At 35.5% G+C, this 23,945-nt stretch overlaps 2 protein-coding genes and 1 pseudogene across 6 annotated transcripts in view; 2 read left to right on the top strand and 1 right to left on the bottom strand.

Annotated features, from left to right (window-relative positions):
* Positions 1–7,667, top strand: part of LOC107565615 (dynein assembly factor 5, axonemal-like) — a 34,440-nt gene extending 26,773 nt beyond the window's left edge. The window contains exons 12-14 of one of the 2 annotated variants that reach the window (XM_016250876.1): positions 2,070–2,261; positions 7,111–7,166; positions 7,400–7,667. In XM_016250876.1, coding sequence (XP_016106362.1) covers positions 2,070–2,261; positions 7,111–7,166; positions 7,400–7,468 — 317 coding nt within the window. In that variant the 3' untranslated portion in view covers positions 7,469–7,667. Of the gene's footprint in view, positions 1–2,069; positions 2,262–7,110; positions 7,342–7,399 lie in introns of those variants that run through there. The other variant, XM_016250875.1, reaches the window with a different exon arrangement.
* Positions 7,668–9,688: 2,021 nt separating this feature from the next.
* LOC107565610 (uncharacterized) lies at positions 9,689–19,751 on the bottom strand (annotated as a pseudogene).
* Positions 18,014–23,945, top strand: part of LOC107565618 (SUN domain-containing protein 1-like) — a 38,646-nt gene continuing 32,714 nt past the window's right edge. The window contains exon 1 of one of the 4 annotated variants that reach the window (XM_016250880.1): positions 18,014–18,128. Coding sequence is in view for 3 of the 4 variants with exons in the window: in XM_016250877.1 (XP_016106363.1) it covers positions 20,882–20,908 (27 nt within the window). In the remaining variant the exon portion in view is untranslated. Of the gene's footprint in view, positions 18,129–19,711; positions 19,982–20,795; positions 20,909–23,945 lie in introns of those variants that run through there. The other 3 variants (XM_016250878.1, XM_016250877.1, XM_016250881.1) reach the window with 3 other exon arrangements.

Here is a 23,945-nt window from a genome sequence, read left to right on the forward strand (position 1 = left end):
GGAAGACGGTAACTCGGGGAGAAGAATTGTTGAGTAAATTGTTATTTTTGTTTTCTTTGCGCACAAAAAGTATTCTCGTAGCTTCGAGCCACTGATGTCACAAGGACTGTTTTATTGATGTCTTTACTACGTTTTTGGGTCTGGGAACATTTCAGTTGCGTTGTCGTCTATGGGAGGGTCAAAAATATCTTAATTTGTGTTCCGAAGATGAACGAGGGTCTTACGGGTTTGAAACGACATGGCGGTGAGTAAATAATGACAGAATTTTCATTTTTGGGTGAATTAACCCTTTAAGTTCTATACTTTGTCACATTTATGAGTGAAACTGAATATTCAATGGGCAATAATAAAGGCCAGGACTGTGATATTACTAAAACGTTTTTAAACACAATCTAGTATATATATTTGATGTTGTCCGTGTGATGAGGATGTGTAATATCTGATGTGTTTCAGGTTCTGTCGGTGGAGGAGACTCTCAGCACTCAGTTGATCTCTGCGCTGGAGGAAGACTCTAAACTGGCTCGTCTTCTGGCCTGCAGATCTCTTCACTCACTGCTGAAACTCACAACACAGCGGCTCAACACAGACTCACTCAACAAGATCTATCCAGGTATGCTTAACTCATCACACATACTGTAAAACAGTGAAAGAGAAGAGACAGACCCGATTCAGAGCAGTATATTTTATGTGACAGAGGTTGGGAAGGATAGAAGTGTAGTGTGGTAAATATTTTTGGTGTAGATCATTCAGTCCTCATTGGACAGTGCCATAGACAAAAGCATGGGTTGTGAACATTGGATGTCAAAATGTTGAATGAATTGTACTTCTATTGCTCACAGTGGTATTTTCATCGCATCAAATGAAGTAGTAAGGTCTGTATGTTTATTCAGTTGTGGGAATGGTGAAATAACACCGTTATTTTACATTCAAAGATGTTATTTAAAACGGTAGACTGAAATGCATCTAACAATGTTAAATAGTGTAAACGTTTTCCACAGTAATATGTCTTATTGCTCATTGCACAGATTTAAGACATTCACTAGTATGCAGTGCCATAACAATTTTTTGTCATCTTTTATTTTATTTTATTTTTCTGTTGAAAAATAGGTAAGACTATCCTGGTTAAATAAAGCATATCTATTATGTGTCTTGCTCAAATTATCCAGACATTTATTAATATACAACAGTGCACAGAGCCTATAAAAAGACGGTTTTATTTTATTTAATTTTAATAACAGTTCACAGAGCCTATGAAAAGCCAGTTTTATTGTATTATTTTAATTACATAGATATTTATTAATATACAACAGTGCACAGAGCCTATAAAAAGCCAGTTTTGTTTTATTTATTTATTTATTTATTTAATTACCTAGACATGTATTAATATACAGAGCACAGAGCCTATAAAAAAGTTTTATTTAATTTTATTTTAATAACCGTTCACAGAGCCTATGAAAAGCCAGTATTGTTTTATTTTATTTAATTTTATTTTAATTACCTAGACATTTATTAATAGAGCGCAGAACCTATAAAAAACTGTTTTATTTTATTTTATTTTATTTTAATTACCTAGACATTTATTAATATGCAACAGTGCACAGTGCCCATAAAAAGTATGTTAAATTTAATTTTGTTTTATTTTATTTTGAATTTAATTGAATTTTGTCTGCATCGCTGTTGAAAAATGAATACCAGATTCTTAAATAAATAAAGCATATCTGTCTGTATAATAATTGTTATTGCACACTAGGGATGTAACGATTACCGGATTGACGATAAATCATGATCAAATTCCCCACGGTTAGTATTACCGTTTCATCTTTTAATTATCATTAAAACCGTATTGGATTACCGCGATTTGAACAACTCACGATAAATTAATACTGTCCAGCATAAAGCACAGATTTCAGTAACAGTTTCACGAGTGCACAGCACGCAGAGTAGTTTCGTTTTGAGTGAAAACGGGGCTTGATAAGAAATTGTCATACCGTTACATCCCTATTGCACACTTTCATAATTCAGTGTCTGTGAGGTTGCAGATGTTTTGATGAGTGTATCCGTGTGTTCAGAGCTGCTGAAGCGTGTGGACGACAGCAGTGAAGACGTCCGTGTCGAAGCGCTGAAGTCTCTGAGCTCGTGGTTCTCATCTCTGGGGAAAAACTATGACCCTCAATCGTGCCGCCCACACCTGGAGTTCCTGTTCCAGCAGCTGCTGCTCTACATGGACGACCCCAACACCAAAATCCAGGATTCAGTCCTCGGTAAGGACTTTTTTGGCAGCGATATTTCATATCTGCTGTAATCATCTGATGTTTTGACTTGAATTGTGACTGATGACAGTTATATTTGAGTCGACACTGTTGTGATGTAAGATAAATCTCTTCCTGCTGCTTAAGGAAGTGATTCAGCTCAGTGTTAATGGTCTACGGTCCACTTCTCTGATCCTCCCCGTTCTTCACTTCAAAGAGCCTCATTAATCCTGCATTTTTACACTCTATTCATCACACGCTCCTCTGCTACTGGCCTGCCTCCAGCGGGGTCATGGGCTGTCAACACCTTCCCATAATCCTGTGTCAATGTGTCCTAGTGCATACGCACATGGAGTACTGTTCAGAAACCCTTCATACCCCCTAATTACAGTTTGAACCCCCCCAAAGGACATTGAAAAAGTACATATAGTAAGTAGGCCATAATGTACAGTCATCCGGTTGATATCGCAGGATAAGCCCGGGATCCTGATGTGAAGTCAGTGCATTTGTATTAAGGCTGTTGATTTAACATGTTAATTTGGTATGTATGTGTTAACATACGTCACCCAGTGTATTTGTGTTTTATAATTTATAATGTTGTTGATTCATATTTATATTGTGAGGAAGATACTTAAAAAAAAAACTTTCAAACTCTGAATTGAATTTATTTGAACTAAAAAAAAGACAAGTAAACAGTCAGTAATAAAATAAGAATAGATTAATGACAAGCAATGGCACAAACAAATACAATGACAAGATACAACTAAAATTAACTGTGCTTTAAGTTTTTCAGGTAGGTTTAACAGAAATACCACAGAAACAGAATAATCTATTTAACTTTAAAATAACACTGGTTATTCTTCAATGTATAAATAAACATTAATGACAGACAGCAGGTTTATTTAGGTTACTGTCTCTTTAAGACCTCATGCAAACTGTTACACAAGTTTTGTTTCTCAACTGTTTACATTAACTTAATAGCCTGTATACCGACAATGTTTAGTATAAATCGACTGTTTACATGAATACTCATCAAGATGGGCACTTTTGACATATTTTTGTATGTATTCGGCCGTTTACGCGCAAAGGCACACGCTTTTGGTGTGAGGTGGCTCACAGAAAGGGTCTCGCAGTCACAGAGCGCACAAGTACTGAATTGAGCACTTGAATGTTTAAAATGGTAAGACTCAGAAGCACGTGCAAATGATACATTACGTCATCTTGTCGCGAGCGTCTTTCACGTTGAAATATTTGCAGGAATTTCCTGCGTTACAAGCGTGGAAACTGCGGGAATCAGTAGAATTATGTGCGATCCCGTGCCGAAATTCAAGCCCTGATTATATCATATTATATAATTTAGCAATATCACACAAGCAAGTACTGTTTTCCCCGAATACCTGCACGATTGCAAATGTGATATTGATTTTACACAGGTTCAGTAAACTAGAATTTAATGTCGTGTTACATTTTAGACACAATATTGTCTGTTTTGTTCAATTTCGCCAATGAAAATAGTTCAGAACAAAACCACAACCTAACTGTTGTCTGTCTCTGAAGGACACATTATTGAATGAATCGCAGTTTTGAATGACTCAAGTGAGTCATTGATTCAGTGAGTCATTCATAAAGACTGTCACTTAGTGAATCACTTAATGAATCAGCCGTTTGAACGAATTGGTTGAATGAATGACTTTCTTTAAGATTATTTCTATTAAGACAGTGACTTGTCACCCCCTACTGGCAGTTTTAGTTTCATATTTTGTTTCAATTAAAAAAAAATGTGGTTTTGGCCACATTGTGGTCTTTAAATGTTTATATTTGATAAGTTAGTAAATGTTGGATCAAAATAAAGCTACTTTTTTACAATGTCTATTCAAGGCTTTTCTCATTTAACTCTGAAGGGGTTTATTTTGTGTAATATTTGGCATCATGAGGGGAAAAAAAGACTCCGTCCGAAATCGCATCCTTCCCTACTATGTAGCATACAAAAAACAGTATGTGAGGCGAGTAGTATGTCCGAATTCATAGTATTCGTAAAACAAGTTTGATATCCTCCGACTGGATGGAATCATAGTCTGAAGCCCGTGACCATCATGCGATTTTCTATGAAATCTGTCAACTCAAATCTGCAGAATGGCTTTGACTTTCAGCAACTAGCGTCGACTTATCCAAACTGTAAATCGAGGGAAAATCGTGTAGTGTCTTCCAGTCTTAAAGGGATAGTTCACCCAAAAATGAAACTTCTGTCATTAATTACTCACCCTCATGTGAGATCTTCATTCATCTTCGGAACACAAATTAAGATATTTTTGATGAATTCTGAGAGCTCTCCGACCCTCCCATAGACAGCAATGTAATTACCACAATCAAGGTTCAGAAACATAGCAAGGAGATCGTTAAAATAATCCATGGGACATCAGCGGTTCAACCATAATTTTACAAAGCTATGAGAATAATTTTTGTGTGCAAAAGAAAACAAAAACAGCGCTGTTTACATCCAGCTGATACTCTCCAAAATGGCACCAGGGTGACGCGGAGGAGACTAATTGTTGAATAAAGTCATTGTTTTTGTTTTCTTTTGCGCACAAAAAGTATTCTCGTAGCTTCGTAAAATTACAGTTGATCCACTGATGTCACATGGATGATTTTAACGATGTCCTTGCTATGTTTCTGGACATTGGTTTATCGTGTTAGTATCCTTGCTGTCTATGGGAGGGTCGGAGAGCTCGCAGAATTCATCAAAAATATCTTAATTTGTGTTCTGAAGATGAACGATCTTACGGGTTTGGAACGACATGAGGGTGAGTAATTTATGACAATTTAAATTTTTGGGTGAACTAACCCTTTAAGTACGCTGGAATTCAAATGTCGTACCCACTCAGTATGCGATTTTGGATGCACTATTTGTCTGATCTTGTTTTCCTCTTTTTAATCTCATCTTGTCTTTCTTTATTTTTCAATCCGCTCTTAAACATGTCTCGTATTTCAAAGACACCTCAGATGTGATTAATGCCCATTATATCACCACACTTGCCATATCCCATAATCCCTCATTCCTTTGGTTAAGCTTATAATAACAGCACTGTCACACTGTGCTTGAGTTACTGAGGAAATTCACTCGTATCTTTACACAAAGAAAAGCTTGTTTTCTGGTGCGCTTACAAACGTATAAAGCGCCGGATTAAAGTAAATCCCCCGACCAAACAAATCAGGATAAAACCAAATACCCACAACAAAGACGCGACTGCTGAAATTACACAAATTAGCTTTATGGGCTTTTCTTTCTTCCTAAATGGTGAGCTGACTTTGAACGGTTTTCTTTTTTTTTTTTTTTCTTTATATAATTTGTAAAGGTAAAACTATGGATGCTTTTGCATTTGAGTAACAATCACATTCAGAATAATCACATTTATCAAAGTTAATGGAAGGGGAGTTTATCAATAGACCAGTTAACTGCGGTCATAATTTAATTATGAACGGTCACTTTTGATCTCTCTCGCTCTATATATAGATCAAAGTGACAGTTCATAATGAAATTGTGACTGCAGTTTCATTTTTTATCTTGATAATTTTATGACCATTATATACAGTGGGTACGGAAAGTATTCAGACCCCCTTAAAATTTTCACTCTTTGTTATATTGCAGCCATTTGCTAAAATCATTGAAGTAATTTTTTTTCCTCATTAATGTACACACAGCACCCCATATTGACAGAAAAACACAGAATTGTTGACATTTTTGCAGATTTATTAAAAAAGAAAAACTGAAATATCACATGGTCCTAAGTATTCAGACCCTTTGCTCAGTATTTAGTAGAAGCACCCTTTTGATCTAATACAGCCATGAGTCTTTTTGGGAAAGATGCAACAAGTTTTTCACACCTGGATTTGGGGATCCTCTGCCATTCCTCCTTGCAGATCCTCTCCAGTTCTGTCAGGTTGGATGGTAAACGTTGGTGGACATCCATTTTTAGGTCTCTCCAGAGATGCTCAATTGGGTTTAAGTCAGGGCTCTGGCTGGGCCATTCAAGAACAATCACACAATTCTGTTTCTGAGCTCTTCAGGCAGTTCCTTTTGACCTCATGATTCTCATTTGCTCTGGCATGCACTGTGAGCTGTAAGGTCTTATATAGCCAGGTGTGTGGCTTTCCTAATCAAGTCCAATCAGTATAATCAAACACAGCTGGACTCAAATGAAGGTGTAGAACCATCTCAAGGATGATCAGAAGAAATGGACAGCACCTGAGTTAAATATATGAGTGTCACAGCAAAGGGTCTGAATACTTAGGACCATGTGATATTTCAGTTTTTCTTTTTTAATAAATCTGCAAAAATGTCAACAATTCTGTGTTTTTCTGTCAATATGGGGTGTTGTGTGTACATTAATGCGGAAAAAAATTTACTTAAATGATTTTAGCAAATGACTGCAATATAACAGAGTGAAAAATTTAAGGGGGTCTGAATACTTTCCGTACCCACTATATATATATATATATATATATATATATATATATGAAGCAGAACAACTGTTTTCAACATTGAATAAGAACGTTGATAAAATTGATAATAATAAATGTTTCTTGAGCAGCCAATCAGCACATTAGAATGAAAATTCAGCTTTGTCATCACAGGAATAAATTACATCTTAAAATAGAAAACAGTTATTTTAAATTGTAATAATATTTCACAATATTCACTGTTTTTCCTCTAACTTTGATACATTTTTAATGTGACATTTTTAACTAAATTTGAATTGGATGGGGATGGTGAAGTGGCACCACGATTATATTTTTGCTGTGCCAAATGAATTTTGATGTAATAACTAAATGTAAGCATCTCCTTGTGTTTCTTCTGTCACAGAGGTTCTGAAGGTGGCCAGTGAGGTGGACGGAAGACTCTTACAGCAGCAGACGGAGGCCGTGAGAGAGAAGCAGCGCAGCCCTGAGTACTGTGATAAACTCCTGCAGCACATTCACTCATTGTGACACGCTCTTCCTCAGAAATACACACAGACAGGGCTGTGAATGAACTTCAACTTGATACGGTTTCTTTACTGTGTTCATGCAGATGTGAACAGACACATGCACAAAATTTGTGAATGGATAATCTCACTTTTTTGCCTCAGGGACTCTTACAGCAGCAGACGGAGGCCGTGAGAGAGAAGCAGCGCAGCCCTGAGTACTGTGATAAACTCCTGCAGCACATTCACTCATTGTGACACGCTCTTCCTCTCAGAAATACACACAGACAGGGCTGTGAATGAACTTCAACTTGATACGGTTTCTTTACTGTGTTCATGCAGATGTGAACAGACACATGCACAAAATTTGTGAATGGATAATCTCACTTTTTTGCCTCAGTTCCCTTATAATTAGTGAAGATTTATTACATTAAATAAGTAGTGCTGTCAAACGATTAATCGCGATTAATCGCATCCAAAATAAACATTTTTGTTTACATAATACATGTGTGTGTACTGTGTAGATTTATTATGTATATATAAATACACATGCAGTATATATTTTGAAAATATTTACATGTTAATACATTTATATATTCATATTCTTATGTTTTATATAATATATAAATATATTTATTATATAAACCTAACATATTTTTTCTGAAATATATACATGCGTGTGTATTTATATATACATAATAAATCTACACAGTATACACACATATATTATGTAAACAAAAACTCTTATTTTGGATGCGATTAATCACGATTAATCGTTTGACAGCACTATAAATAATATATAATTAAAACAATATTAATTCTTAACCATCAACCCAAAGGCAGCCCAAAATAACTGTCTTTGCTTGGTTATTTTGTTAATACTTTGTGTTTTGTATTGAATGAACATCTCATATGACCACATTGCTCATAAAAACATTCACTAAGGTTGTTTTACGGATTTGAAAATTAATTTTCTTTAAAGTAATTGTTCGAGATGTGCCTTTCTATTTGATACTGGTGTCAATTTTGTAAATTTGTATTAAATAAACTTGTTTATTAAACATTTCATTGTTTTATTTCACATTTCTTAACACAAATGTGTCAAGTGCTTCTTAAGTATACAAATATTAATTCTTAACCATCAACCCAAAGGCAGCCCAAAATAACTTCTTTGCTTGGTTATTTTGTTAATACTTTGTGTTTTGTATTGAATGAACATCTCATATGACCACATTGCTCATAAAAACATTCACTAAGGTTGTTTTACGGATTTGAAAATTAATTTTCTTTAAAGTAATTGTTCGAGATGTGCCTTTCTATTTGATACTGGTGTCAATTTTGTAAATTTGTATTAAATAAACTTGTTTATTAAACATTTCATTGTTTTATTTCACATTTCTTAACACAAATGTGTCAAGTGCTTCTTAAGTATACAAGGCAAGAGCAAATACATTCATAAGCAACTGGTATGATTGTAGTTATAAGTGAAGTATTATGATTAAAAGCACAAATTCAGTTGAAGTGCTAGTTGATCAAATACAATCATTTAATTTCTGGAGAAATGTATGTACTCTTCATAGACACGTATTCGTATTCTACTATTTGACATTTTAGCAGTGTTACTGACATTTTGATTTGTATTAATAGCATTACAGCAGCATTAAAGGGTTAGTTCACCCAAAAATTAGACAGTCCCATAGACAGCAAGGCTCCTTACACGATCAAGGTCCAGAAACGTAGCAAGGAGATTGTTAAAATAATCCATGTGACATCAGGGGTTCAACCGCAACAAACAAAAACATCGACTTTATTCAACAATTCGTCTCCTCCGCGTCATACTATAGCGCCATTTTGAAGAGTATCACATACGTAAACAATGTATGTACGCGGATACGCTGTTTATATTGTTTACACTTTGATCTGAATGTAAACAGCGTATCCGCGTACATACGTATGTGATACTCTCCAAAATGGCGCTATAGTATGACGCGGAGGAGACGAATTGTTGAGTAAAGTCGATGTTTTTGTTTTCTTTGCGCACAAAAAGTATTCTCGTAGCTTCGTAAAATTACGTTTGAACCCCTGATGTCTCATGGACTATTTTACCGATGTCCTTGCTATGTTTCTGGACTTGGGAACATTTCAGTTGTGTTGCTGTCTATGGGAGGGTCAGACAGCTCTCAGATTCCATCAGAAATATCTTAATTTGTGTTCCAAAGATGAACGAAGGTCTTGAGTAAATAATGACAATTGTAATTTTTGGGTGAACTAAACAGATAATCCCACCTTTACAGAATTTTTTATCATTTCTAAAAAGGGTAATTTAGTATAACTATGTGGATTATAATTGTAACCTATAGGGAACTCTAAATAATATCTGGACTGATTCTATATTCATAAGCATGTAGTAGAATAATGGGAAGAACTAGATAGCAATGACATTTAATAGTCATAATTCAATTAGATGGCTAGCAGGGGAGTATTCTTGGAAGTATGATTAGCACAATATTATTTTTTCATGTTCAGTTGATGAGTGTACATGAGGTCAACCCAGTGAATGCGGTTTCTTCAGCCTCTCAGAATGCTGAACGCTCTCTTCTGGAGTCTTCTTGTAACTCCTGAAACACATTAAACCGTTTTATCTGTATGTTTTCTATTACGACATTGCATGTGAAGTTGATTTATTATATCTGAACATTCCAAATGTAAACTCAATGCAGTTTATTAGTTCAAAAGGTGTTTTGAGGTTTTGCAAATGTGTAACGCATTCCATAATGCTTTTCTTTTCTCCACGGGGATTCTTTGCAATATAATACAGTGATATCTTGATCACACTTCAGTTGACTAAAAGGCTACATGAGATCCTGCCAAATGCATTTACAAATAAACGCAGACAGTTTTAAATGTCAGGTGACTCTTCTGGCAGGCTGCGTGGCATTTCCAGTATTGTAAGAGTCCAGCACAGACTGAATTGAATTTCAAATTCCATCAACAGCGGCGTAAAAGAAACTGGAAATGGCGAGAGCAGGAGATTGCGTGATCAAAGGCAGCAAAATGTGAAGAACTGACCCACGGCGCTGGAGCTGCTGGCCTGAAACGGGAGCGTTCTGGCCCTGACTGGGCTGCAGGATCCTTCAACACAACACACAGACTCCGGAACACTGCTGTATATAACTATAAACTATATGGTGCAGTGAGTATTGAATGCGGAAAGTGTCTGGTTTGCTTCTGTGAAGTGATTTCTTGCATCTCTTTAGTGTTTTTGTGCTCACCTTTTTGTAGGAGGACTCTTGGTCTTCTGAGCTCTTCTGGTCTGACCTGGAGATTCACCAACTCTGATGAGATACAAGAACATTGTGGAGTGAATTGGTAAGCATATAAATGCATAGCATTTTAGCACAGTATTAATAAACAGTAAATAAAATAAATAACTATAATAACAATTATATATATTGTAGTAAATAATATTATAATAGCAGTATTTCTTTGAAAAAAAATAGGAATATATATAGATATTGATGTATATAAATAGTTTTTTTTCTTCAAAGAAAAACAAATATAATTTAAAAAATAAATATATTTTTCTAAATACATATTTAGATTTATTTCTATAATTAAATACATATATAAATGTAAATATACTTCTATTATAATATTAAAATATAATATAAATAAATAAAGATAAATAAATGTGTATATTATTATAATAATTATTATAAACTTGAAAATATCATTTAAAATATAAATAATATAATATGTGTGTGTGTATATTTTTAAAATAATATAATTATACTTTTATATTTATAATTTTATACTTTTTTTTTAGAAAGAAAAAAAACCATCCAACTGTCCACTAATATTGCCAATTTTTATGTTTATTTGTTTACTAGGTGTATTCATTTTAGACCCTGTAGATGACCATTTGCATGTCAAAAATGCCTTTATGATACAAAAAAATGCATGCATCATAACAGTATTGTGCTAATAAAACTCAAATAAAAGTATTTATACTTCTATTATAATATTAAAATATATAATATAATATAAATAAATGTGTATATTATTATAATAATTATTATAAACTTGAAAATATCATTTAAAATATAAATAATATAATATGTGTGTGTGTATATTTTTAAAATAATATAATTATACTTTTATATTTATAATTTTATACTTTTTTTTTAGAAAGAAAAAAAACCATCCAACTGTCCACTAATATTGCCAATTTTTATGTTTATTTGTTTACTAGGTGTATTCATTTTAGACCCTGTAGATGACCATTTGCATGTCAAAAATGCCTTTATGATACAAAAAAATGCATGCATCATAACAGTATTGTGCTAATAAAACTCAAATAAAAGTATTTTTAATCATGCTCACTCACCTTTTCTTTCTGTCAAGAGATTTCTGGGTAGCAGCCGACAAAATCACCTTGTCCTTGGAGCTTTTTGCTTTTTCCTGCATGCCAAATAAAATTGTACGTGTGTTGGAAAGAAACACTGACCTGCACAGCTGTACATTCGTATGGAAATGACTTTGTGCTTTTCCAAAATAGGAAGGAAACGAGCCCTTCAACAATGGCCGAGGATCAAAACTGAGCGAAATGACAGAAAGTCAACCAATAAGCATGAAACCTAATCGCAGCAGGGCTGTCCCGCTAGTTACCATCTCTCTGAGCTTTCTCTCGGTCTTGCTGCAGCAGACACAGACGCTCCTCTAGTGTCATCGTGAAGAAGATATCATGAATGCGCAACTGGGAGAGAAACAGACACACAATAGAAGATCTCAGTGCCAAGTTATAATGCTGTACACACTGTTCTTTAAGTTTGAAAGCATTACAGACATGGGACCTGAGCTCTGACGCGCTCCTGCAGAGAGAGATCCTGCTCTGACAGAGAGGCGTTTCTCTGAGGAGCGTCAGTGCCGAATGAACGGATAAACTCTTGCGTGTCCTGAGGAAATACACAGGTGTAAGGATGATCAAACACGTAAGGCTTGTATGTGGACTCTGTATTGTGTTCTCACTCGTATGGTTTGCCGCAGGTGTTTGACTTTCTCTGTTTTCAGCAGTCGTCTGATCAGGCAGCCCTTCACGGTGGCAGTGAGCTGACACCGCGCCCTCTGCTGCTCCGCTGTTACAACCTGCGTCACACCAATTTATAATCCCTTGGAGTCCAATACAACCGGACTTTTAAATACACGTTTCTCATACTCTTTATAGAAGCTTCTTTTACTCTACAGGGACTAATCTGCGGTTGTAAAAGCACATTAAAATCAACCTGGCTCAGTCTGTTTCTCTTGCCGGTGCTGTGAGTCAGGCCTCTCATATAAACGAGAGTCTGTTTCGAAGGTGATGCCACATCTAAACTGGTTGAAGGGAAACCTTAAAAGGTTATAAAAATACAGACAGATACACAGTTTACCCCAAAATGACAATTACATCAGCATTTATTCATGTTGAACTCTCAAGAAGTTGAAGTTTCAAGACGGCATCCGAAACTGCATTTGTGTGCATTCAATTGAATGTGTTGATATTTTAGCATAATTGATATACTATTATAGTATTTATTCATATTTTGAATGAGCTTTTATTTTTATATTTAAAATTTTTGATGTATTGTGCATGTTAGCAAGAGCACATATCAAACCATTTGTTATGGGCCTTTGTCATTTTTATTAGTTTTTTTTTTTTTTTATATATATATATATATAGTTTTTTATTTTTCCCTGGACCACAAAACCAGTCATAAGGATACATTTTTTAAAATTGAGATTTATACATCATCCGAAAGCTGAATAAGCTTTCCATTGATGTATGGTTTGTTAGGATAGGACAATATTTAGACGATACAACTATTTGAAGATCTGGAATCTGAGGGGGCAAAAAAATCTAAATATTGAGAAAATCGTCTTTAAACTTGTCCAAATGAAGTCCTTAACAATTCATATTACTAATTAAAAATGATATTTTCACGGTAGGAAATTTACAAACTATCTTCATGGAACATGATCTTTACTTAATATCCTAATGATTTTTGGCATAAAAGAAAAATCAATAATTTTGACCCATACAATGTATTGTTGGCTATTGCTACAAATATACCCCAGCGACTTGTGCTCCAGGGTCACATATAGCTTTAATACATTTTTATTTCAGTTTTAGTTTTAGTACTTTAATTTAAACTTACTTCACTTAGTTGCAAAGGCAGCATTTCTAATTTTTGTTTATATATTTTTTTTTTCATCTAAAATTTGTACTTTATTTTATTTCAGCTTTATTACAATTATGAATTGTATTTATTTGTGCTCCAGGGTCACATATAGCTTTAATACATTTTTATTTCAGTTTTAGTTTTAGTACTTTAATTTAAACTTACTTCACTTAGTTGCAAAGGCAGCATTTCTAATTTTTGTTTATATATTTTTTTTTCATCTAAAATTTGTACTTTATTTTATTTCAGCTTTATTACAATTATGAATTGTATTTATTTTATTTATTAAATGATTTAATGCTTCTTTATTATATTTCTTTTTTTATATATAGTTTTAGTTTTACAATAACAACACCTTTGGTCAATTATCTTTTGCTTTTAGAGGAACTGGGGTAGTCTGTAATTTTGTGTTTCAATATTCTTACTTTATTTTTTCCTTCTGTTTTCATAGTTTCTCCTTGTTCTTAATTTGGTGTATTAATATTCTTTGTTTATATTTTCTTCCTGTCCTTAACATCAACCTGCCAAAAGGGACTACGGATGGAAATTAGCCAGTGTTGGCTAAATCTGGCGCATTTTACATATTGTACACTCTCAGAAAAAAAGGTACAAAAGCTGTCACTGGGGCGGTACCTTTTCAAAAGGTACACTTTTGTACCTTTTAGGTACTAAGATGTACACTTTGGATACTAATATGAACCTTTAAGGTACCAACATGGACTCTTTAGGTACAAAGTTGTGCCTTTTGAAAAGGTACCACCCCAGTGACAACTTTTGTACCTTTTTTTCTGAGAGTGTATGTACTATTAATGTGCATTGTCCCTGATTAAATAAAATAAATGAAACACAGTTTAACAATGACACCAGTTTTGAACCAAATGCAATGGATTCACTTTCAGCTCCTCACACAAAGCTTGTGTACAACTTTGGAAGACTTGACATATAGATAATGGGTCATATGGTCTTTTATGGTCTTTCTCTGTTGTTTTGGAGCTCCTCATTGTCTGCCCTCATCCACTTGTGTTCCACAGAAGAAAGAAAATAAAGAGTTGAGTGAATGATGACAGAATCTTCACTCTTGGCTGAACTATTCCTTAAAAGCATACATATAATATATATTTAACATACTTCTATTCATAAATCAACTAAACATCCATTGAAACACACAGTGGTAGCAAATTTAAGACATTAATCACAGGCTGCAAGAAGTGAAATAATACCAATGGTTGGCACAGGGTGTCTTGGTGATCTGTCTCCTGGGCTTAAAGGGCTCAGTATAGGGTAACGTTCACCAGCTGTCCTTAATTCACACCCGTCCTCGCCTGCAATAGGACTCGGACCACCCTGACTCCGCAGTCTCCTGAATGAGAAACAGACTAATGTCACACTGATGCATATCAAATCCCCAGTCAAACCTTCATCCAAGCTGGAGTCCAGGGAAATGTTGATTATGAGTATATTTATACCTTTATCAGACCCGATATTTGTGTATGTGTTATGTTAGGATGCAGTCTTAAAAGGTAGCTGCCTAGGCAGATAGTAAGCAGCATGTGGCAGTGCTGACCTGACTGAGGCGCAGTTGTTCTCTCTCTTGTTCCGCCGTCAGACACGACATCCAGAGACCTCTGCATGTCTTCTAGAGCGTGGACTTGCCATTGCATCTCATCTAAGGAAAAGACATGCACAACTGTCTGAGAGGATACTTTATCAAAGAATAATGAAGATCTGATCTTTATTCTCAAATTAACATTCAAATGGTTCTTTGAGATTAACTTTTCTTGTCAAGAATCATTTGTGGCCTTATTGGGTTCTTGAGTTGCTATATGATTATTCGTGGTCTTCCTTATATGATTCATTAATATATCGATGTGGCATTATGGGTTATTTATATTAGTGTTTTGGAGTTCTTTAGAAAAGGGAAACGAGGGAAAGTGTCTTTTTTAAAGCTGTTTTCCTAATTTTTTATTACAGAAGTTCTCTACAAAAAAATATTTTTGAAAGATATTAATACTTTTATTCAGAAAGGAGACATTAGATTGATCAAATGTGGCAGTAAAGATATTTATAATGTTACAAATGATTTCTATTTTAAATAAATGGTTCTTTTGAACTTTCCATTTATTGAAACCTTTCGAATGTATCATGGTCTCCACAAAATATTCAGCAACAACTGGTTTCAACATTGATAATAATAAGAATTGTTTTCTTGAGCAGCAAATGATCATATTAGAATGATTTCTGAAGGATCATGTGACTCTGAAGAATGGAGTAATGATGCTGAAAATTCAGCTTTACGTCACTGGAATACATTACATCTTAATATATATTAAAATAGAAAATTGTTATTTTAAATAGTAGTAATATTCACAGTATTATTTATATTTTTGATCAAATAAACGCAGTCTTGGTAAGCATATGAGACGCATAAAAAAATAATAATAATAATAATCCAGCCTTTTGAATCGTAGTGTGTATGGAAATATTTCTATACATATTTTAAGAATTTATTTTCACTTTAGTACAATGACCTCATAAATGCCAGTTATTTAATTTTCCAAAAATGTTCTATGTTTTAGGAAGGTCCTTTGCCAGGGGATCATCATATTTCAGGGGACCTTGGCATTATGAGAACTAGATTTCAAAGATCTTTTCGGAACTTTAAAATGTTCTCCTATGATATCATAAGACTGAAACTCATTTTGGTTCTAAACTGAATCTTCACTTTTAACATTTGCTCTGTTCTTACCTGTTCTCCTTTCTTTCAGCGCTGTGCTAATAACACTGTTTCTCTCGGTCTCAAAAGGTAGTCTGGCACGAGAAGGAGAGTCTGGGGTGATCCCAGACCCCATAAATGCTGCTGCGGGACTGTCCCGTGTGAAAGTCTTGTTCATCGGTGAAGGAGGAGACAGTCGAGTGGGAGTTCTCGCAGTGACCCCGGCCATAAAGCGAGGCATTCTCTCCTGGCTCCTGTCTATGACTGGAATCTGATGACCTGAGGACAGCTGGCTATCCAGCGTGTGGCATCTCCTTTGAAACAGAGGGCTTGTGAGCACAGGAGCCACTGGAGACGTTTCCAGTCGTCCCACGGTCTCGTTCAACCTCGAGTGATCATATCGACCCATACTCACATTTTCCACTCCAAGTAGCTTCCTGTCCTGCGTTGCAATTGTTTTGACTTCCGGTGGCCTTGCATTCGCTGTAATGTTTGGCTGGTTGGGTTTTCAGGGAAAGAAAAGAAGATGCTCCCGGCAGAAATGGGACGGGGACATCCGCGGTGGGGTCTGGCAATTAAACTGGCCTTTAGACCAGGTTCTGGGCTTATCAGGTTACTGGAAGAGGTTTGGTTTGGTGAGGGAATATAAAAGGGTAAACCAAAGGCAGTCCCATCCAATGAACAGCCGTTTTCTTTATCCGACGGGGTTTCAGAGAGGATCCTGCTTGGATCAACCATTGTGTAGCTGGTGACCTTTGACCCCTGTTTACCTTGCTCTTTTTTCGATAAATTCACGTGACTTCTTCAGTAGGTTCTGCAGACAAACTCCTTCCGTTTGAATTTCCTCTTGCATTTGTTTTTCTTCTGCGGATTTTCTTCTCATAACCCAAGGCAACTCAGCTGAAGGGGTCACCGGTTGCTTATTAGACAAAATATACGGCTCTGTGGCCCCAGTAGGTACTGTAAAGCCATTCCTGTAGTCTGTTTTTGGAGATGCAGACAGGCACTGCTCTGAAGGCTTTGGCACGTCCAATATTTTTGGTGCCTATAATGCAAGTGCAACAAGATATGAGAGTAAATTCACAACAAATTATAACAAATACACTAAATAAATAAATAAATGTACGTCAAGTTTGAAATCATTTTTTAATGTTAATAAAAGCACTTGTTCTCCTCAAAGCTGCACTGATTTGACCAACTACAGTAAAAACAGTACTGTGCACACTTAAAAAATGTAGAAAAGCTGTCACGGGGGCGGTACCTTTTCAGAAGGTACACATTTGTTCCTTAATTACCCCTAAAGGTGCATATTGGTACCTTAAAGGTTTATATTAGTAGTTTTTTGAAAGAGTACAGCTTTTGTATATTTTTGCATATTTTTGACCAAATAAATGTAGCCTTGGTGAGCATAAGAAACTTCATTCATTCATAAAATAAAATAAAATTAAATTTAATGTCTGGGTTAAAAATAAAAAATAAAAATATACATATATATATAACATAAAAAAAAAAACTGAAATATATCAGTTTTAATAAAAATAAATACCGGTAAGTCCCTGCATAAAAGTGCCTATAATTGATGAAACACTCATTTTCGTACCTTATTGGTCCAAAGAATGGTCTGAATCTGATTGAGGAGGTTTTTGTTGTAATGAATCTGTCTCTCGGCCTCCATTTGTGAAGCTCTTTTCTTGTATTGAACCATCTCCCTTCTTTGTTTCTCACTTAGCTGGAAACACAGAAGGCAAAATCAATCAACAAACAGACAACTTAAAATAAGAGACAATGCTCTGCTAATTTTGAATTTGCAATTGACTTAAATATGAAGATTATTATGAATAATGTTTCATTACTATCACACAGTGAGGTGTAAGTGGACGCGGTTCGTTCTTGTCGTCGATATCCACGCTCTTTATGAGTCAGCCGTTTGTTTTTGAAGGACTGTAGCTCACTGAAGTCACACCAGTGGACTTTGACAACCTCCGCCTGGGTGAGTTTGCAGAAGTACCTCAGGAAGAAAGAAACGGTAAACGATTAGCGATTATACTGACTTATTTTGGTATTCAGTGTGATCATCTCACACCTTTAAATAATAGTGAACAGGTCGACAAGTATATGAAGTATTAACTTATACCTCATTTGAAAGGCAACTTGATATGTATAGCAGCATTATATCGCAGTGTGGTTAAACATCTCCTTTGTTCTCTAGCAGTAGTGAGTTTGAATTGTAAGCTATAATTTGACGTACATTCATCCTTCAAACATGTTTCATTATAAGATGTGTTTTAGCTTCACTGCAGCAGTGCTCTGAGAGACCGGTAGATGGCGCTGTTGCACCGTGTGTTTGGCGAGGGGTAGTTGCTAACTACAGTCATGCAATATCACCAAGAGACCCATTAATCTGATCATGCAATTCATTGTGTTGCTGTGGTTTACTTTGACATTTGAATTGTGTGAAAGTTTGCCTTAAAAGTTTCACTTGTAGACTGTGGGATACAATTCAAGAATTGCTTGGGAGTCCACAATTTTTAAAAGAAATAAATGGGTTACAGTTGTGCGTCTGCCATTTATTCAAAGTGATTGCAGAGCATTTGTGTTTCTTGGCACAATTTGACCACATTTGTTGAGTAAGGTCTTTTTGCATCTGCTTGTGCAAACGTTGGTTTGGCATCTGAATTTGTCTTGGGGGATCAATATAAAGTATAACAGTCTGTCTCGGTCTATTTTTGCCATTTTCAGTAGGCCTACGATGGTTTAGGTTTGTAATTTGCAAAGAGAATTGAATTGTTTTTGGAGTGTAGTGTCGACGGATTGTTTAATGGCTGTTAAGGACATTGTGTGTCAAAACTAGAGAAAAATCAATTCTGTGCCCGTCTCGAGTCAGCTTTTGGAATCGCCTTTGCTTGATATTGCAAGACTTTTTTTATTTTTCTGTATTGGAGATGAAGTCAATTAATAGCTGCTTTTAAACTTTGGCACAGTGGGTTGGTAAATAAAAATTGGATGAATTAATTTAATTAATTAGTCTACAGTAAGTCAGTGGCAAATAAAGATGTCTGAGATTAAAAAATATATATATTCATATATATTATATATAATATATTAGTATAAAGCTTAAAACTATTTATTTTTGCTTTATGATTTTTTTTCACTTAATAAGTTAATCATTAAATAAGCGTATTAACGCTATTTTTGTATAAATTAACATAAAAATGAGTGGGCGTAATGTTGACAGGTTTGTCTGACAAAATAGCGCAGTTTTGCGAGAGACTGTGACTAAAGTCAGATTCAATTTTTATTATTATATTTGGTATTTAATCGTAAATATTGACCAACAAGCTTTCTTTCCATTTATTCACAGTGAATTTGAACTCCAAATGCCCGTATTTACATCGCTGCACGCCGAAGTGAGTCTGTAGACAGCTACAGCTTTACTAACGAACCGACGATTTTGGATCCTTTTATATCCAAGACTGTGTGACGTAGAGCGGGAAGGCGTGACTCGCGTCTTCTCCACCAATAGATTCAAAGTACGCCGCGTGATTGACAGTTGAGCCTGGAAAATAGGAGGAACGACTTTATCCGTCTGGCTTTACTCTGTTGTGGAAGCCATTTTGGGATTCTCCTAGTATTAATTGTGAGCCAAGCTCGTAACTTCTGTCTATTCCCACGAAGCTCGCGGGTTTCGTATCTGGTGTTTGGACACACGGTTGTTTCTGTTTTTATTTGTATATGTCCGTCGAGATGCGGCGCACGTTTTGCGCATCCTTGAACTGGATTGTCTTTTCTGAACTGGGCTACCTTCAAAACAACAAGAGACCGTAGAAACTGATGGCCAAACTGGCAAGTGCTGGGATATTTTGTTGTTATTTATACTTTCATTCAAGCCATATACACAGATACAGTGATATTTTAGGTGTATGTTATACAGTCTTTGGCGGACAGTCAGTGAAGCTCCTTTCTTTCCAAACTCTTGACAGAAAACATGGCCCTGGATTAACTGTCATACACGCAATCAGGGGTTTATTTCTGTAAGCTATATGCTATATTATGCAACTCTTAAAACGTAAACACTATTGAAGTGCGCTGAAATCCCTTTACGCGTTTAGACAAAAGAATTGCGCTGATACAGTGTTGCAACCCAAGGCTGTGTGTCAAAACCTAGTGAGCTGCCTACATAGTCAGCATTGTAGACTCATTCTAAACAATGAAATCGAGTCACTTCTGGGGCATCGAATCGAAAGCTCCATCATTTGCAAATACTGGTCGATTTGAACGTCCAAAACGCGTCTGCGATTCCCACAAGTGCTGACTAGTTAGGCAGCTCACTAGTTTTTGAGACGCAACCAATGTTGCTATTCCAAATGTAGCAGAGTTGCAGATATGGGACGTCAAATCTGGAGAGTTGTGCGTCTATCTGGTTTATAAATGCAAATGCACCTTTTCCACAAGAGATAAAGGTGCAAAAGGCCATGAAGGTGTGACTAGATCAAGATGAAAAAGCATAAATCCTGACTTTTTTGTCTGCCTAATACATAAAGAAAGGAGCTCATGCTTTTCACCATTGACTTGTTTTATTATCTTATTAGTGGCAGGTCATGTCTGAAACATAGCTGTGCTTGTTTGGGCTTGTGAAACGTGCGTTTTAGACAAGAAAAAGAGGCGGAAAAGATTTTCTCTGGATGTTCAGCCTGTCTCTTGGATACTGGAGAGCGGTTTTCTGGGTCTCCTCTGGTTTTGAGAATGTCAAGGCGTGCAGTTAGAGGAGAGGTAAACAGAATGAACCTGATATTTGTCTTTGGGTAATTCGGAGTATTCTTATTATTGTCTGAATATTGTGTTAATTGATACCGTAGTGTTTTGTTCATTCGAAAGGTCCAGGACAGTTTTGACTCTTCATCTCAACTTCATAATGAGTTTAGTTCTTATAATAGTGCTTCTAGATCATGAGTCAAATTTAAAGTTGAAAGTTAAACTCTTGGTTTTTGTTTAGGTTAGTTTACGGTCTGCTAGTCTACAGATGACTAAACAAAGCATCGAGTTGGGTTAATAATGGCATAACAAAACAAACGTGATCGAATGAAATCATAATGTTTCATGGAAGTTTAAGTAGCACTTTACAATAAGAGTTTAGAGTTCATTCGTTAATGCACAGGGTATCATGAACTAACAACAGCAATTTTTACAGCATTTGTTAAATCTTTGATATTAAGGTTAATGTTTATTTATAAATATGCTTTTGATAATTCACATAATACTTAATAATGAATCATGTTTATTTGATTATAATTTATTTGTTTATAACTTACTATATAGATAACTTGATGTCATTTATTAAATGTAAAAAATATATTAATCATATAAAGGTAACAATAAATATTAATATTAGTCTACATTAATAACCTCTGTACAAACATTATGCATATGTACACTGGTAAATAGTACATTTTACAAGAAAATGCTATTTTAATTTCTCTACAACAATTTGTGTAATTCAAAGTGTTTCTTGCTGTTTCTTTATAATTGTGAAATTTACTAGCAATTGCTGAATTTTTTTTTCAGTTTAGTTCATGATGCCTAATTAATAAATTGTAATTTTTGTAAACTTTTACCAAAATCTCTAAAGTGGATATACGTGTAGCTAATAATGCTCAGCTATAAAATAATATTTAATTGCCACTTTGTGAATGCAGTTTTTATAAATATGTCAGAAGTCTTCATTTGGTAATCATATCTGTGTAATAAATACATGCTAAAATTTCTGTGCTCTCGCTGTCCTGTTAGTGCAAGTCACACTGGACAGTTGTTGATTTGTGAAGGTGTAGGTGTGGTCTGTCACTTCCTGTTTGATCAACAATATCAGATGAAGAGTTTCCACATTAAAGAGCACAGTTTACTATGAAAGAGTTGCTGTCTGTAGTTACCACTAGCTTTGTCTTCAGTCACCTGTATGCGACTAAACAATTAAACTAAAGTTGTTCCTATTGGCGCTTTTCCACTGCGTGGTACGGCTCGGCACGGCACGGCTCGGCACGGTTTGCGTCTCCACTGCAGTTCAGTACCGCTTTAGAGTGGGTGGGATTATTCACATGTCGTTATAGTTGCGCCGTCTCTACTGCCGCGACTCCTGAAATAGGTTAGTTTACGGTCTGCTAGTCTACAGATGACTAAACAAAGCATCGAGTTAGGTTAATAATGGCATAAGAAAACAAACGTGATCGAATGAAATCATAATGTTTCATGGAAGTTTAAGTAGCACTTTACAATAAGAGTTTAGATTTCATTCGTTAATGCACAGGGTATCATGAACTAACAACAGCAATTTTTACAGCATTTGTTAAATCTTTGATATTAAGGTTAATGTTTATTTATAAATATGCTTTTGATAATACATATAATACTTAATAATTAATCGTGTTTATTTGATTATAATTTATTTGTTTATAACTTACTATATAGATAACTTGATGTGTCATTTATTAAATGTAAAAAATATATTAATCATATAAAGGTAACAATAAATATTAATATTAGTCTACTTTAATAACCTCTGTACAAACATTATGCATATGTACACTGGTAAATAGTACATTTTACAAGAAAATGCTATTTTAATTTCTCTACAACAATTTGTTTAATTCAATGTGTTTCTTGCTGTTTCTTTATAATTGTGAAATTTACTAGCAATTGCTGAAATTTTTTTTCAGTTTAGTTCATGATGCCTAATTAATAAATTGTAATTTTTGTAAACTTTTACCAAAATCTCTAAAGTGGATATACGTGTAGCTAATAATGCTCAGCTATAAAATAATATTTAATTGCCACTTTGTGAATGCAGTTTTTATAAATATGTCAGAAGTCTTCATTTGGTAATCATATCTGTGTAATAAATACATGCTAAAATTTCTGTGCTCTCGCTGTCCTGTTAGTGCAAGTCACACTGGACAGTTGTTGATTTGTGAAGGTGTAGGTGTGGTCTGTCACTTCCTGTTTGATCAGCAATATCAGATGAAGAGTTTCCACATTAAAGAGCACAGTTTACTATGAAAGAGTTGCTGTCTGTAGTTACCACTAGCTTTGTCTTCAGTCACCTGTATGCGACTAAACAATTAAACTAAAGTTGTTCCTATTGGCGCTTTTCCACTGCGTGGTACGGCTCGGCACGGCACGGCTCGGCACGGTTTGCGTCTCCACTGCAGTTCAGTACCGCTTTAGAGTGGGTGGGATTATTCACATGTCGTTATAGTTGCGCCGTCTCTACTGCCGCGACTCCTGAAATACTTTTTCATTCCACGTCACCCCATCAAGCAAGCTCTGGCTGGATCCACTCCTCTGCTATCAACGAGAGGAACATCTGTACTCTCTCAACAGACAACGAAACAGCCACTTTTTGGTTGTTAAAACAGTTGCGTTCGATCCTTCGCTGGCTGTGCTGATTTAAATCTAGCGGTTCTGTTGTGTTTGTGTCGCAAGTTCAGTGACGCAGTAGTGACGATTCTCTCCAGCCAATCCGTGATCAGCAGAGTTTACACGTCACGTTTTGGTAACGGTACGGTTCACTTGGAACCTCAACCGAGGTGGTACTAAAAAAAGTACCAGGTACTGTACCCAGTGGAAAACCCCCCAAAAGTGAGCCGTGCCGTGCCGTACCATGCAGTGGAAAAGTGCCATATGTTGCTTATCAGGATTCCTCCCAGAGGCAGGCTGAACCGCAGACCGCGTGTGTGTGTGTGTGTGTGCATGCTTTCATGGGTGTGACTGTGATGTTTATACACTGAAGTCACACCCATCATCACACGTTAGCTGT

The sequence above is a fragment of the Sinocyclocheilus grahami genome, unplaced genomic scaffold, assembly GCF_001515645.1.
Source record: "Sinocyclocheilus grahami isolate Dianchi unplaced genomic scaffold, SAMN03320097.WGS_v1.1 scaffold1012.1, whole genome shotgun sequence".
NCBI classification, from domain to species: domain Eukaryota; kingdom Metazoa; phylum Chordata; class Actinopteri; order Cypriniformes; family Cyprinidae; genus Sinocyclocheilus; species Sinocyclocheilus grahami.